Below are 14,766 nucleotides of genomic sequence, written 5' to 3' on the forward strand. Positions count from 1 at the left end.
CTAGACCCGATCGGGCACCTTCGCGAGTTTCCGGACTGCCGCTCGACCTCTTCGGAAGAGGTCGGCTAAAATCGGGGGTTGTTCGTGCGGGTTCGGGGAGGCTCGGCTCGCTTCGCCCTCGGCCGCGCTCGGGAGAGGCCTCGGACAGGATCGGAGGAGGCCCTGGGCAGTTCGTTGCCTCACTCGGGATCCCGCCAAGCCGAGCTCGGGTGAGATCGGAGACTCTCGGTCCCTCGGACGCGCTTAGCGAAGTTCGTCCCTCCCCCCCCCCGCCCCCCTTCTCCATTCGGATGGAGGACTCGGACTCGGCCGCGAAGCAACTGGGCTTGGCCGAGGCGGCCGCCGTAGCTGCCGCCGCTGCAGTGGCTGCAGCGGCGGCAGCTGCCGCGGCCGCAGAAGGCTCGGAGCAGCAGCAGCACCAGCGGCATGTCGAGGCGGCCGGCTCGGAGGCGGAACCGGAAGAGGAGGTGACGGCGGTGACCGTCATGGCGGCAGACGCCGAACACCTCGAGATGGGGGCCGAGTCCCTGCCGAGCGCCGACGAGGCCGCCGCGGCCGCCTTCGCAGGTCAGCGTCCGCGCGCATGCGCAGGAATGTGACGGGCGCATGCGCAGGAACGTGATTCGCGCGCGATCCCAGTTGAGGAGGCGCGCGGGTCACGTGCGGATGGGCCGCCGACCCGTTTCAAACCGCAGCTTGGTTTCCCACGTTGCTTCAAACACGGTGCTTTCCCCCAAAGGAATCATTTCTTACGGTATCTTAGCTTCCCTTCGTGAAGCGTGCAGACGTCACCCAAACATATCACCCTCCGTGATCTATCAAACATATATGGCCATGCTGGCCATAATTAGACGAGGAATAGAGAATAAAACTGCTGATATCATACCGCCCTTGTACAGATCAGACTGTGAAGAGCTCCAGAAGGATCTCTGCATACTGGAAGAATATTTCAACCTGTTCCGTCAATGACCTGGAGTAACAGTGAAGTAGCCAAGTTTGCAGATGACACCAAATTATTTAGGGTGGTTAAAACAAAATCAGACTGTGAAGAGCTCCAGAAGGATCTCTGCATACTGGAAGGATGGGCATTAAAATGGCAAATGAGATTCAGCGTAAGTGTAAAGTGATGCATATTGGGGCAAAAAATCCCAACTTCACATATACACTGATGGGATCTGTGCTGGCAGCAACAGACCAAGAAAGGGATCTTGGGGTGGTAGTGGATAGCTCGTTGAAGATGTCAACCCAGTGTGCGGCTGCTGTAAAAAAGGCGAATTCCATGCTGGCCATAATTAGACGAGGAATAGAGAATAAAACTGCTGATATCATACTGCCCTTGTACAAATCTATGGTGAGACCACACTTGGAATACTGTGTTCAGTTCTGGTCACCACACCTCAAAAAGGATATTGCAGAGCTTGAGAAGGTGCAGAAAAGAGCAACCAAAATGATTAGGGGACTAGAGCAACTGTCCTATGGGGAGCGGTTAAGACGCTTAGGGCTGTTTAGCTTGGAAAGAAGGCGGCTGAGGGGAGACATGATAGAGGTCTATAAAATTATGCATGGTTTGGAGAGAGTGCACAGTGGGTAGCCGTGTTAGTCTGTCTGCAGTAGTAGAAAAGGGCAAGAGTCCAGTAGCACCTTAAAGGCTAACGAAAATATTTTCTGGTAGGGTATGAGCTTTCGTGAGCCACTTCTGAAGAAGTGAGCTGTGGCTCACGAAAGCTCATACCCTACCAGAAAATATTTTTGTTAGTCTTTAAGGTGCCACTGGACTCTTGGAGAGAGTGGGCAGGGAGAGGTTTTTCTCCCTCTCCCATCATACTAGAACACGGGGTTATCTGCTGAAGCTGGAGGATGAGAGATTCAAAGCTGAGAAAATGAATTATTTCTTCACACAACGCATAGTTAAATAGTGGAACTCCCTGCCCCAGGATGTGGTGATGGCTGCCAGCTTGGAGGGCTTTAAGAGGGGAGTGGACATGTTCATGGAGGAGAGGGGTGTTCGTGGCTACTAGTTAAAATGGATACTAGTCATGCTGCATACCTATTCTCTCTAGTATCAGAGGAGCATGCCTATTATTTTGGGTGCTGTGGAACACGGGCAGGATGGTGCTGCTGCAGTTGTCTTGTTTGTGGCTTCCTAGAGGCACCTGGTTGGCCATTGTGTGAACAGACTGCTGGACTTGATGGGCCTTGGTCTGATCCAGCATGGCTTTTCTTATGTGTGTGAGCCAGTCTTGAGGCTGATGAAAGGCAAGAGCTGCTGCTTTCATCCCTGTCCTGGTCCTTTTGTGTGACCCTACTTCTCCCAGGAGCTTGTATATTCTGCCCCCAACAAAGGGTTGCTTTACGTTTAACAGCTGCCCAACAATTTAAAAAACCAAGCAGTTGCAGCCCCCTGTTTCTCACCAAGGCGTTATAATCATGCCAGCGGAAATTTGCACTTTTTTAATATCTGAGTGTTGGCCAGTTGTAAAAGGAATAGGACAGGAGTGCTGTCAGAGGAGAAATTCTGGCGACTACAACACAACAACTGTTTTATAAGGTACAGGCACATCTGGTTGCCTTAGCATGCTACATCTTACATGCTTACGGCACGATATATGAAACATATAAAATATCCAAATAAAAACAGGCAGTTTGAAATGTATGCTATGCCTCATTCAGTCAAGTTTTAACCCTGAAGCTGAAGTAGAAAATTGTATGTACATTTCAAAAGTGTAGTGATCCTGTCTTCTGTTGCTTTTGACCACTTTACAAACTAATTACAAGTTTTGTACTAGTAACTAATGTATTCTGATTCCCTCTGTTCACATGGCCAGTGTTTATAAATGTTTATATTAGCATACCTCGGAGATATTGCAGGTTCAGTTCCAGACCATCACAATAAAGTGAATATTGCAAATCACACTAATATTTTTTGTTTCCCAGTGCATATAAAAGTTACATTTACACAATACTGTGGTCTATTAAGTGTGAAATAGCATTATGTCTTAAAAATGTTCTGTAATAATAATGAAAAAGTTTGAAATATTGCAAAAATTACCAAATTGTGACATAGAGACACAAAGTGAGCACATGCTGTTGGAAAAATGGTGCTGACAGGCTTGCACAATAAAACGAGGTGTGCCTGCATAAATGTTTGCTTCGTGTACTGTAATTTATAACCTCAAAAGAGAGAAACAGCACAGATGCGTTGTTTGTTTCACCAAAAGAGAAAAGTAATGGAGCAGATATGCAATTGCATGTTTTACTTCTTGGGGTTTATCAGATCCTTATTAGGATATGCCAAAGCATTCATTCTTAAATTTTTTATGGTCATATCTTACAGAAGTGACCACAGTAACGGTAGCCAACGTGGGTACCTCTGCAGACAACGTATTCACCACTTCAGTGGCAAATGCAGCATCTATTTCAGGACATGTGCTGGTAAGGGCAGGGTTGATCCAATATTCATTTTTAGATATTTAGTACTACCTTTGTTATAAGTAACACTAAATTTAAACAAATCTGTGGCTGTAACAGTTCACTGATCCAGTTGCATGCTATAGTGGCATCTTGTGTAGGGCTGGCAAAATAAATCTGTAATCCCATTACAGGCAATCTCGCCATTACACCAAAGTAAATTCAAGTTTGCTACCACGGATGCTCAACAGGAAACTGCAGCCAGTCACTTCTCCTTGACAAATATGTACCTATACATGTGCCAAGTGTCTATAACTGCTTACTTCAGTACATGTTGTGCTGATCAGCATGGTAACCATACTGCACCTTAGATTTTTTTTTTGGGGGGGGGTCCTAGGCCTGCTCCAATTATATCTCACCATGCTGTCTACATTAATGTCCAAGATACATAATTACTTTATGTATGTCAGCAACACTTCCTATTCAGTAACATGAGCGTGTCCTGGGCCAAGCCCCAGGTTGTAATTAATATGGCCTCAGCATTCCTTGAAGAGCCCCGTGGCTCAGAGTGGTAAGCTGCAGTACTGCAGTCCAAGCTCTGCTCACAACCTGAGTTCGATCCCGACAGAAGTTGGTTTCAGGTAGCTGGTTCAAGGTTGACTCAGCCTTCCATCCTCCCAAGGTCGGTAAAATGAGTACCCAGCTTGCTGGGGGTAAAGGGAAGAAGGCAGTGGCAAACCACCCTGTAAACAAGGTCTGCCTAGAAAACGTTGGGATGTGATGTCACCCCATGGGTCAGGAATGACCTGGTGCTTGCACAGGGGACCTTTACCTTTACCAGCATTCCTTGAGCCCCAAACCACCTGTTTATTTCCCAGTGCAGCAGCCCATAGGCTTGGGCAGTGTAATTTCTCGGCTGTGCAAAGGACGGAGGATATGTCTTCCCTGTGACTATAAATGCATTGCTAACTCATTGCCCGTGCGCGACTAATGTAATCCAGAAATGTGTTTATGCATTCGTCCCAGTCTGAAGGTCTTTGTGCGCAGCAGAAGACTGCGAACCGTGTACCCAACCAACAGAAAATAAGAAGTTAGAGTGCTATGGATTCCATCTCCACCCCCTGCCTCACATATACAAATCCACATTCATCTTTGAGTGATCTATGAAGAAGATGTTAAGAAACATAAAACAGAACAGGTTGTACTGTCTGAAATTCTATTTCTTCTGCAGTCTGGGAGAACAGCTCTTCAAATTGGGGACAGCCTGAACGCCGAGAAGGCCACTCTGATTGTGGTTCACACAGATGGCAGCATTGTAGAGACTGCAGGGCTCAAGGGGCCATCTGCTCCTCTCACACCAGGTACAGCATTGTTTATTGTTGTGGGTTTTTTTAAATTGTCACGACTAAATGTTCATTTAATGCATAGCCAGGAAATGGATGGTAGGTTTTTGTGTAAGGAAGTTGTATCTATTCTCTCTAATATCAGAGGAGCATGCCTATTCTATTCGGTGCTGTGGAACACAGGCAGGATGGTGCTGATGCAGTCGTCTTGTTTGGGGGCTTCCTAGAGGCACCTGGTTGGCCACTGTGTGAACAGACTGCTGGATTTGATGGGCCTTGGTCTGATCCAGCAGGGCTTTTCTTATGTTCTTAGGAGGTAAAAGGTACACATGACTAGGGACTGTTCTGTTGACATATGGCTAATGTACTTTCTAACCATCCATTTCTATATCGGTTAAATTTACTTACTTAAATGATAAATAGGTTAAATTTACTTACCTAAATGATACTACTCATTTAACCTATAGGTTTTGAATAGGCGAACAGGTTAAGAAAAATATTTGGATTTACGGCAATCAGTATCATGAGCATAATCATGTTACAAACAGAGTATAAATCAATGGGACTTCTGTGTAACATGTTAAGGATTAGGCTGTGTGTTCAACTACATGGAAACACATTGATAGATCGAAGTAAGGGTAATATGTTTTACCCAGTATTTTAGGTAGCTACTGCTCCCATAATTTATTGTCCTGTTAATTATAGGATGTTTTGGAGATTGTTAATTCATAGGTCTCCGTAAATTGGAGATGACTTGACAGCACAGAACACACCCACACAGACACACATACTTTGTCCTTTTCAGTGAAGATTTTATTCTCTGACTGTAAACTTTTGTTTAACTGCCAAACTGTGAGAGCCAGCTATGTTTCTTTACTTTTTTCTGTAGTAAAGGCAGAAATTCAGCCTTAGTTTATTATGCTTTTTTTTTCCATTAAGGGCCTCAGTCTCCTCCTACTCCTTTATCATCTGGCCAAGAAAAAGGTGGAACAAAATATAACTGGGACCCTTCAGTGTATGACAATGAACTGCCTGTACGATGTCGAAATATCAGTGGTATCTTGTACAAAAACCGGCTTGGCTCAGGTAAGATGTCTCATCTTAAGAAGAACATAAGAGCCCCGCTGGATCAGACCAGTGGTCTATCTAGTCCAGCGTACTGTTTCACACACCAGCTGACAAGTTGCCCTGGAGAGCATAGGCACCAAGGTCTTCCTCTGATATTGCCTCCCAGCACTGGTATTTGGAGGTTTGCTGCCTCTGTATATGGTGGTTTCCTTAACTCACCATGGCTAGTGACCATTGATGGAACTCTCTTCCATGAATCTGTCTAACCCCCTTTTAAAGCCATATCCACTTTTAGCCCTCACTATAGCCATCTACTTATAGCCATTACATCATGTCCACTGGCAGTGAATTCCACAATCTAATTGTTCGTTGATTAAAGAAGCATTTCCTTTTGTCTGTCCTGAATCTGTTGCCCATCAGCTTCATTGGGTGCCCCTGAGTTCTAGCATTATGGGAGAGGGAGAAAAAGCTCTCTGTCCACTTTCTGCCCACATGCATAATTTTATAAAACTCTACTATTTCCCTCCTTAGCCTCATTTTTTTATCTAAATTGAAAAGTTTAATACTTTTCAGGCTTTCCTTGTGAGAAGGGTGATCCAACACCTTAATTGTCTTGGTTATTTTTGATCTGCGAGGATCAGCATTTCTTCTTCAAGCTTTTGGGTAAAAGTGGGTCAACTCTCAGCCACGGTCAAGAGTCTTTTGTAGAACTGAATTAAATCATTCCCAAGTTCCATGACAAATTGTTGTTGTTTTTTTGCCCGCATTATGATATCATAATGACCACCGAGGATCACATACCAGTTGAGAGTCTTTCTGGGCTCCTGCCTCAACTCCAGATATTTTGTTCTGACTCAATAATGTTTGTTGGATGTGCCATCCGAAGTCAGGGCTCTTATTTTTATAGCAGACATAGCTGGCCAGACTTTGACTCATTTTGAGTCAAGGCAGTAACCAAAGGATATGGTTCCATTGATTGCAATCTCAGCATTGTTGATTGTTTATCTCAGCATCTAATGTCCAAATGTGAGGAGCACTCCTTACTTGTTCCAGGAAAAATGAATGGGGTATATACTGAAGAAGTAGGAGCATTTACATTGGCAGTAAATAGGATGTGAGGAAGGAGACTTGAGTTTCTACTCCCTGTGCTAGGGGAAATGCTAGTGTGAAAGTTCCTTCATCTTCGTGTCTTCAAGGCAGTCCCGCATGGGTCTGCGCAGGCGTAGGCCAGCCGTGGGGAAGTTTCTTACTAGTTTCTAGAAGCTTCAGCACCTCCGGAGCGCTCCCCCTCCCTTTTCCCCGCCCAGGCAGTCACATGATGGAGGTGGGGAGAGCGTTCCTCCCTCAGTTCTCGTCGCTGTGGGGAGAGGACGTGTCTGGCTCAGCATCTCGCCAGACATTTCTTCTCAGCATTTTTCTTCAAATTTGACAGAGTGTGGCCTTATTAAAAAAGTGTGCCAAATGCACATGAAAATGGCGCAAACTACGACCACTGTCAGTGCCTTTTCTGCCCGGGGGAGGGACACATGCCTGAGAGTTGCTCATCCTGTAAGTTATTTACTCCCAAAGCTAAGCATGAGCAGCACGTCTAAAAGCTGTGTTGTGGGAGAAATCGCTCAAGGTGATAGATAAGCCTCCATCTCACAGCGTGGTTGATCCAATGATTAAGAATTGGCCTGACAACTTACTGGAAGTCATGGTGGCCTCCCGGAAATTATCCACTCGCTGCTCGTATGTAGCAAAGTAAAGATGATTTACTAAGTGGGCTTCCTCATGGAACATCTGACTAGAGATATGTCTTCTCCCAGGTATCTTCACTTCACCTGGTAGAGCTCAAAGAAACTGGTCTATCCACTAACTCTGTGAAGGTACACCTAGCAGCCATCTTGGCCTTCCACTTTCTGGTCAAATCACACTTGGTCTTTTCTACACCCTATGCAGACAAATTCCTGAAGGGCCTACATAACTTGTACCCTCCAGTCAAGGCACTGGTCTCTCAACTGAGCATATCATTAGTCTTAACACAGCTCATGAGTAAACCCTTCGAGCCCCTAGGTACTTGTGGTGTGCAGTATCTATCTTATAAGATGGCCTTTTTGGTTGCGGCAATGTCAGCTAGGAGGATAGGAGAGCTAAGCGCCCTGTGTGCTGACATGCCATTTACTAAATTCCACCAAGATAAGGTGTTCTGCAACTTATATACAATTTAGGCCCAAGATAGTCTCTGCTTTACACATGTCACGGGACAATGTCCTCCCAACCTTTCCCCCCCACCCACAGTCATCTGCGGAATAAACACTCTACACGTTAGATGTTAGGAGGACATTATTGTTTTATTTAGACAGGACAAAGGGGTTTAGAAAGGACAGAAGAAATCTGTTCATTTGCTTCCAAGGACCTAAACAGGGCAAAGCAGCCTCAGCACAGATCCTTGTGAGATGGGTGCTTAAAACAATCACCTTGGCTTACGGAGAAGCAAAGAGGAAATGTCCCACTACCCGTGAGAGCACACTCCATGAGAGCACAAGGCTCCTCTGCTGCATTCCTGGTAAGGATTGACCTGAGTGATATCTGCAAAGCAGCGATGTGGGCGACCCCGTCAACGTTCATGAAGCACTATTCAATTGACGTTGATTCCGGGAGAGAGGCGGCCATTGGGAGAGCGGTGTTGCAGTTGATTTTTCGCTGACAGCCCACTCCCACCTCCACAGTGAGCTTGCTACTCTCCCATGCAGCACCATACTGAAGACACAAAGATGAAAACAAAGATGCACTTACCTGTAACTGTTGTTCATCGAGTGTCTTCTGTGCAGACACGCATCTCTCCCTCCTTCCCCACTGCTGGTCAACTGCCTTTATTCTATATTCTGCTTTGCCCCACGGCGGCAAATGGAGCGCTCTCCTTGCCTCCATCATGTGACTTTCCGGGCGGGGGAAAAGCCTGTGCTCTACTCGAGATGGAGGGGAGGGGGTGCACTCCAGAGGCGCTATAGTTTCTAGAAGCTAGTAAGAAACTTCCCCACAGCTGGCCTGTGCAGCCCCATGCGTGCCTGCACAGAAGACACTCGATGAACAACAGTTATAGGCTAAGTGCAACTTTGTTTTAGGACTCTAATGAGAATTGAATTTTCAGTGCATTGCTGGTCATTTTAAAACCCAGGCTTTCTGTTTCCACGGTCTTGTCTTCCTGAGGAAGCTGCTATCCCGGCGCATATTATTTGAACAAGGCACGTTGTGCAAAGGATCTGAGAACCTCATTGGCCTGGTCAGCATGGGATGCTAACCCATGGTCGGGCTGTTAGGATTCCAATTCTGATTTGTAGGGTAAATGTTGCCTGTATATTGACCATTCTGATGCAAGGGTCAGCGATGGTTTGCATAGACCCTATGGGCAATACGTGACTTTTGAATAGACCTGATCTGTTTTTCATGCAGCGATAAATGCTTGTTCTTTAGATTCAGCGGCATCACCAGGTTTTGGGGTGCGTTCAAGTTTATCAGCGTTGTAAGAAGCGGGGGAAATGGAAGCCTCGGTTGTGGCCATTTCTGTGCAAATCAGTTCCGGATCAGTAGCTAATCTTTCTTTTGCCCCATTTGAGGTGGCCGCGGACGTTGCATTAAGCAAGGGGAGAGCTGGTACAGCCCCACTGAGTTTGAAGCCATGGCAGGAAGAGCCAGCAGCAAGGACTGGAAAAGAAGCATTCGTTATGCAGGGAGGCCATTACAGTGCCTTATTCATGTAAGATGGAGCTTTTTCTTTTTTTCTCTGCAGAGGTTAGAAAGGTCATCATCCCATCATTTTTTTCATCACTGGGATTTAAAGAAACCGGGCAAAATGTTAATCATATTTTAGTCCACATGGATGTTACAGACTGATTCCGTGCACACAAGTTCAGCATTTCGTGGGAAGTATGCTTAGGTTAGCAGCCTAAGAGAGATTATGGAACAGAGGCATTAATTCTGCAGAGGTCCAAGAAAGGCTGTCTAGCAAATTAGCCTAAAAAGTCCTAGGCTTAGAAAAATGTTCCATTTATTTAATTCGGAAACAGCCAACTCCAGTGCTGACCTCCACAAAACAAAAATGAACATGGGAACAGGAGAAGCAGACTGAGTGTTGTACATTTTTCCAGGGTATCTTGTTCACATACCTGTTTTGATTGTATACTAGCGTTCCCCCTACCTCTGCTTTTACAGGATAAGTTCCAGTCAACATGGCTAAAGATGGTCCTTAATAAAATGGCCTGCCTGAGTCTTTCTCCATCTACCCTGTTAACCAAGCATCAGGTTTCTTGAAGCAAAGGGTGGAAGACATTGAACACCAGACAGACCTTGGAAAATCACCATTTTTCCTAGTATCTGATAAACCTAGATACTTAGTCTCACCTGCGGCTTATTTTTATCATCTTGAGTCTGTTAATTATAGGAAGGCCTTTACCCTTGCCAGATGCCAGGCCCTACCATCGGCTGTTTTAGAGGGGAAATATAAGAAGATCCCTAGATCAGAGAGGTTATGTCCATGTGGAACAGGACATGTTGAAACCATCAAACATGCACTGATATGTTGCCCATTCTACCACAAAGTTAAATCAAAGCTTATTTCCCCCCTACTTGGTAAATTCCCTGAAGAGTCAATTGAGCTTTTGGCAAAGAAGCTCCTATAAGGAGCTTGGCAGCTTACGTTCCAAACTGCCAAGTTCTGCGCCATTGCTATTAAAGTATGCAGAACTTCATTAGAAAATGATTGTTAGAATATTTTACAATTTTATCAATTTTAAGATGATAATTTTAACCAGGGGTTGCTTTAATAATAATGCCAGTGTTCCCCTCAGTGAGTTTAGGGTGGCTGTAATCTTCACGAGAACCCCGTTAAGTGAGTGCCGCTTTGAGACAGCTACTCTGGGACATTCTCTGGCCATGCAGTCCTAAGAAGAGTTACACCCTTCTAGATCCATTGAATTGGTTTAGAAGGGTGTAACTCTGCTTAGGGTTGCGCCGTAGCTGGGCTTCGCCACTGCACAGGGATCTCAGTCCAGATCACCCCCCTGTCCTTAGTCCGACACAAGTCGGACTGGCTTTGCAACAGTTGTAACAATATCTTATATCAGGCAAGCGGGGTAGAGCAGGGCAGAGCAGGACACCTGGGAACCAAGGGAAATCTTGGGTCACCAAGCCAGTTCGGTCCATTAGGAACTGCTTTCTCACAAGCTTAAAAGCGGATCGCAGAAGTTGCTGCTGCTTTTGTGCAGGGGGCTGAGCCAATTTCTGGTGCCAGCAGCTCTAAATATCGGAGCATAGGATAAAATGGGTCTCTGCATATGTATTTTCTGACAGATGTGTTTTTTCCTAATTCAGCTGTTTTCCACAATTTTCAGGATGGGATATTAAATCCTCATGCTGCCTCATGCACTTGTGCTGCTTGTTGCGACGATATGAGCTTGGTGAGTTCTCAGCTGCTGGTTCAAAATCTGTTAGGACTGTCTGATAGTGTACTTGGGCTGCCACGGGTTCTGGTTTTGAGCATCCTGAGAAAGGAAGGATCATAATTGTGGTGGCCTGGAGGGTATTTTGCTCATTGGTTGCTAGAAGAAAAAGAGGCAGAAAGGCAAGAGGATTGCAGAAGAAGAAGAATTGGTTTTTATATCCTGCTTTTCTCTACCTTTAAAAAGAGCCCCGTGGCGCAGAGTGGTAAGCTGCAGTACTGCAGTCAAAAGCTCTGCTCACGACCTGAGTTCGATCCCGATGGAAGTCGGATTCAGGCTAGCTGGCTCAAGGTTGACTCAGCCTTCCATCCTTCCAAGGTCAGTAAAATGAGTACCCAGCTTGCTGGGGGTAAAGGGAAGACGACTGGGGAAGGCACTGGCAAACCACCCCATAAACAAAGTCTGCCTAGAAAACGTTGGGATGTGACGTCACCCCATGGGTCAGGAATGACCCAGTGCTTGCACAGGGGACTACCTTTACATTTTCTCTACCTTTAAGGAGTCTCAAAGCAGCTTACAATCACCTTCCCTTCCCCTCCCCACAACAGACACCTTGTGAGGTAGGTGAGGCTGAGAGAGCTCTGAGAGAACTGTGATTAGCCCAAGGTCACCCAGCAGGCTTCATGTGTAGGAGTAGGGGAACAAACCTGGTTCACCAGATTAGAGTCCGCCACTCATGTGGAGGAGTGGGGAATCAAACCCGGTTCTCCAGATTAGAGTCTGCCACTCTTAACCACTACACCACGCTAGCAGGACCACTTCTCAGTGAAAACTATTGTTTTGACTGTGATGGATTTTGGCTGGAAGAAACATTGTTGAATATGTTAAAAGGCATGGCAATTGATTTGTTTACATAATTTTATATACATTCTAGGTGGTTTACAGCAAAACTAATCGATTCAAATTACTTTAAGAATAAGCTAAGCTACTCCAATTGTAATAAAATCATTAAAATCAAACAACATATTCAAATGCATGCTTTAATAAAAACATTGTGCAGTGTTCCTAAGGATGACTACAGATAGACCGAGGTGAATACAAGTTGGTGCCAGCAATATGGAGGCTGCAGGAGAAAAAGCCTTAGAGAGCAGTCCTAAGTCGGTCTAAATAAATACATTTATTTAATACAGTCCAAGACCAATAAAATAAAATCCATATAATAATTCAGACTTCCAGTATCAAATAACTTAAAAAACAAACATTTTAAAATTATAAATTCATAGAATAGCTAAAAAGCCTATATATGGCTTACCCAGGTTTTCCTAGTCTTATAGGCTATCCATCCAAATTTGGCGACTTTGAAAGTGATCTCTTCTTATCTACTAGCATAATTGAGAGAAGAGTCCTTCTATTTTTACCAGGAAATTATGGGGGTAATCAGAGTTTTCTTAATATAACTGTAGATCTTACAATCAAAAATGATATGCTCAAGAGACTCAATATTCCCATCTCCACATAAGCATAAACATTTTGTAGATGGTAATTGTCTACATCTACCCTCAAGAATTGCTGAGAGCAGCATATCATACCTTAATAAGATGAAAATCCTTCTATGATCAGGGTTATCTACTTGGGTCTATTCAACGGGGCTTACTCCTAGGAAAATGTTCTTAGGATTGCCTTGTTATTCTCTGGGTTCCCCAATAACCATGCCCTGTAACAACTATAAAATACCATCCTCAGGGTTCGAAGGAGTGTGCTGTGGCGGAGTAAAGCACTATCTTAAAAATACTTCAGAATTTCAGGGTTCATTAAGAATAAACATCATAGTTCCTAAGAACAAAAATTGCAGTGACTCTAGAACAGAATAGTACTGGAATAGAATCTGCCTGTTTTGTTTCGGGGTGCTAGTTCAGGTTGTTGTGCAGATTTAAAACTGCAGATTTAAGCAATAGGGAAGCTGGGAAAATTATTTGCTTCTTATTTCATATATTAAGAACTATATTGAAAATGCGTTTGATAATGTTGGTGGGGGATGTAAGGAGCATGCAGCCTGGCAGTAGTCAAGTCAAGCCAGGAGAAAAGCTGAGAAGAGATGGGGACAACCATGGTGGCATAATGTGGATCGGGGTTTGGGTGGGAGATCAGTCTAGAATCATACAATCCTAGAGCTGGAAGGGACCACCAGGGTCATCTAGTTCAACCCCTTGCACAATGCAGGAAATTCACAACTACCTCCCCCCACTGCACCCCCAGAGACCCCTACTCCATGCCCAGAAGATGGCCAAAAAACCCCCCACAGGATCCCTGGCCAGTCTGGCCTGGAGGAAAATTGCTTCCTGACCCCAAAGTGGCCATCAGCATTTCCCTGGGCATGTAAGAAAGGGCCATGAGAGCCAAACACTGACACAACCCTTCCTGCCCTCCCTCTCCTGATCTGCCTTAGTTCACGGTCTAGCACGGCAGTCCTCATCCTTTCTGGACTCAGGACTCTACCTTCACCCCCAGGTGGCAGCATGGCATTCACTGAGCTCCAAGCCCATCACGTGATATTTCATTGTAGTTAGTTTGTAAGCGTCACAAAATTAATCAGGGATACCCAGTTCCCCCCTCCCACAGCAACAACTATCTCTTTACTTCACTCTATAAAAAGAAGCACTGACAGAGGTTTTGTGTTTGTTAACAGAGTGGCCCCGTAAGACTCTTTGTGCCATATAAAAGACGGAAAAAAGAAAATGAATTGCCTGCAACTCCAACAAAGAAGGACTCTCCCAAAAATATCACCCTGCTTCCTGCAACTGCTGCTACTACCTGTAAGCCTTTTCTTGGAATTAACAGCTTTGTCAATTACATTATGCCTTTCAAAAGAAGTTTGCTTATTTAAATACTGAAGAAGGGTCATATAGGCTGCAATCCTGGGGGCGGGGAATCTCCATAGAAGCTGTTGTGGGAGAAAGTGGCAAACACACCAGCACAGGGGCAGATACGCCGGCATCTGGGAGCAACAGAGCTCTGCCGGCCACCACCGCCAGCACAGAACTAATTCCTGGAAGAGAACAGCCGCGCCGAGGCCCCCTAGGTGGCGGCAGGGCTGCGCCACCTTTTTCGGCGGCGCAGCCTCACTTTTGTCAATGGGGAATTCCCCCCCCTTTTTTCTCTCTCTTTATTTTTATTTTTTAATTCCCTCCCCATTTTTGTCTCGGCGGCAGCCAGGAAGCCTCAGAGGAGGCGGTACACCTCCGCCACTCCCAGCCGCCACGGATCTACCCCCCCTTTAGGAATGGGCTGATAGCTGATTAGGGTTGTGGGGTTTTTTGCTTTATCTTTTATTCCCTTTTTGCTTCTGTCACTTAAGGCAAGTGAAGCGTTGTTCTGTTTTTGGTGCTAGCATTCAGTATTTTGTCTTCGTGGTTCTGATGTTTGCTTTACAAAGACTAATGTATCAAGGAAATGCCAACAAAATATTTTCTACAGAAGTCTGAACTTTTGTTTTTAATTTTTGTTTTGACTTGTAAGCAAAGCCAGGA

The 14,766-nt window shown here is 45.2% G+C and overlaps 1 protein-coding gene across 2 annotated transcripts in view; it reads left to right on the forward strand.

Annotated features, from left to right (window-relative positions):
• The first annotated feature begins 290 nt into the window (after positions 1-290).
• DEAF1 (DEAF1 transcription factor) overlaps positions 291-14,766 on the forward strand; it is a 36,506-nt gene continuing 22,030 nt past the window's right edge. For both annotated transcript variants that reach the window (XM_056851192.1, XM_056851193.1), the window contains exons 1-7: positions 291-567; positions 3,335-3,432; positions 4,640-4,769; positions 5,691-5,837; positions 9,419-9,558; positions 11,192-11,257; positions 13,926-14,052. In XM_056851192.1, coding sequence (XP_056707170.1) covers positions 291-567; positions 3,335-3,432; positions 4,640-4,769; positions 5,691-5,837; positions 9,419-9,558; positions 11,192-11,257; positions 13,926-14,052 — 985 coding nt within the window. The remainder of the gene's footprint in view (positions 568-3,334; positions 3,433-4,639; positions 4,770-5,690; positions 5,838-9,418; positions 9,559-11,191; positions 11,258-13,925; positions 14,053-14,766) is intronic.

This window comes from Euleptes europaea, chromosome 6 (genome assembly GCF_029931775.1).
Source record: "Euleptes europaea isolate rEulEur1 chromosome 6, rEulEur1.hap1, whole genome shotgun sequence".
In the NCBI taxonomy this organism is placed as follows: domain Eukaryota; kingdom Metazoa; phylum Chordata; class Lepidosauria; order Squamata; family Sphaerodactylidae; genus Euleptes; species Euleptes europaea.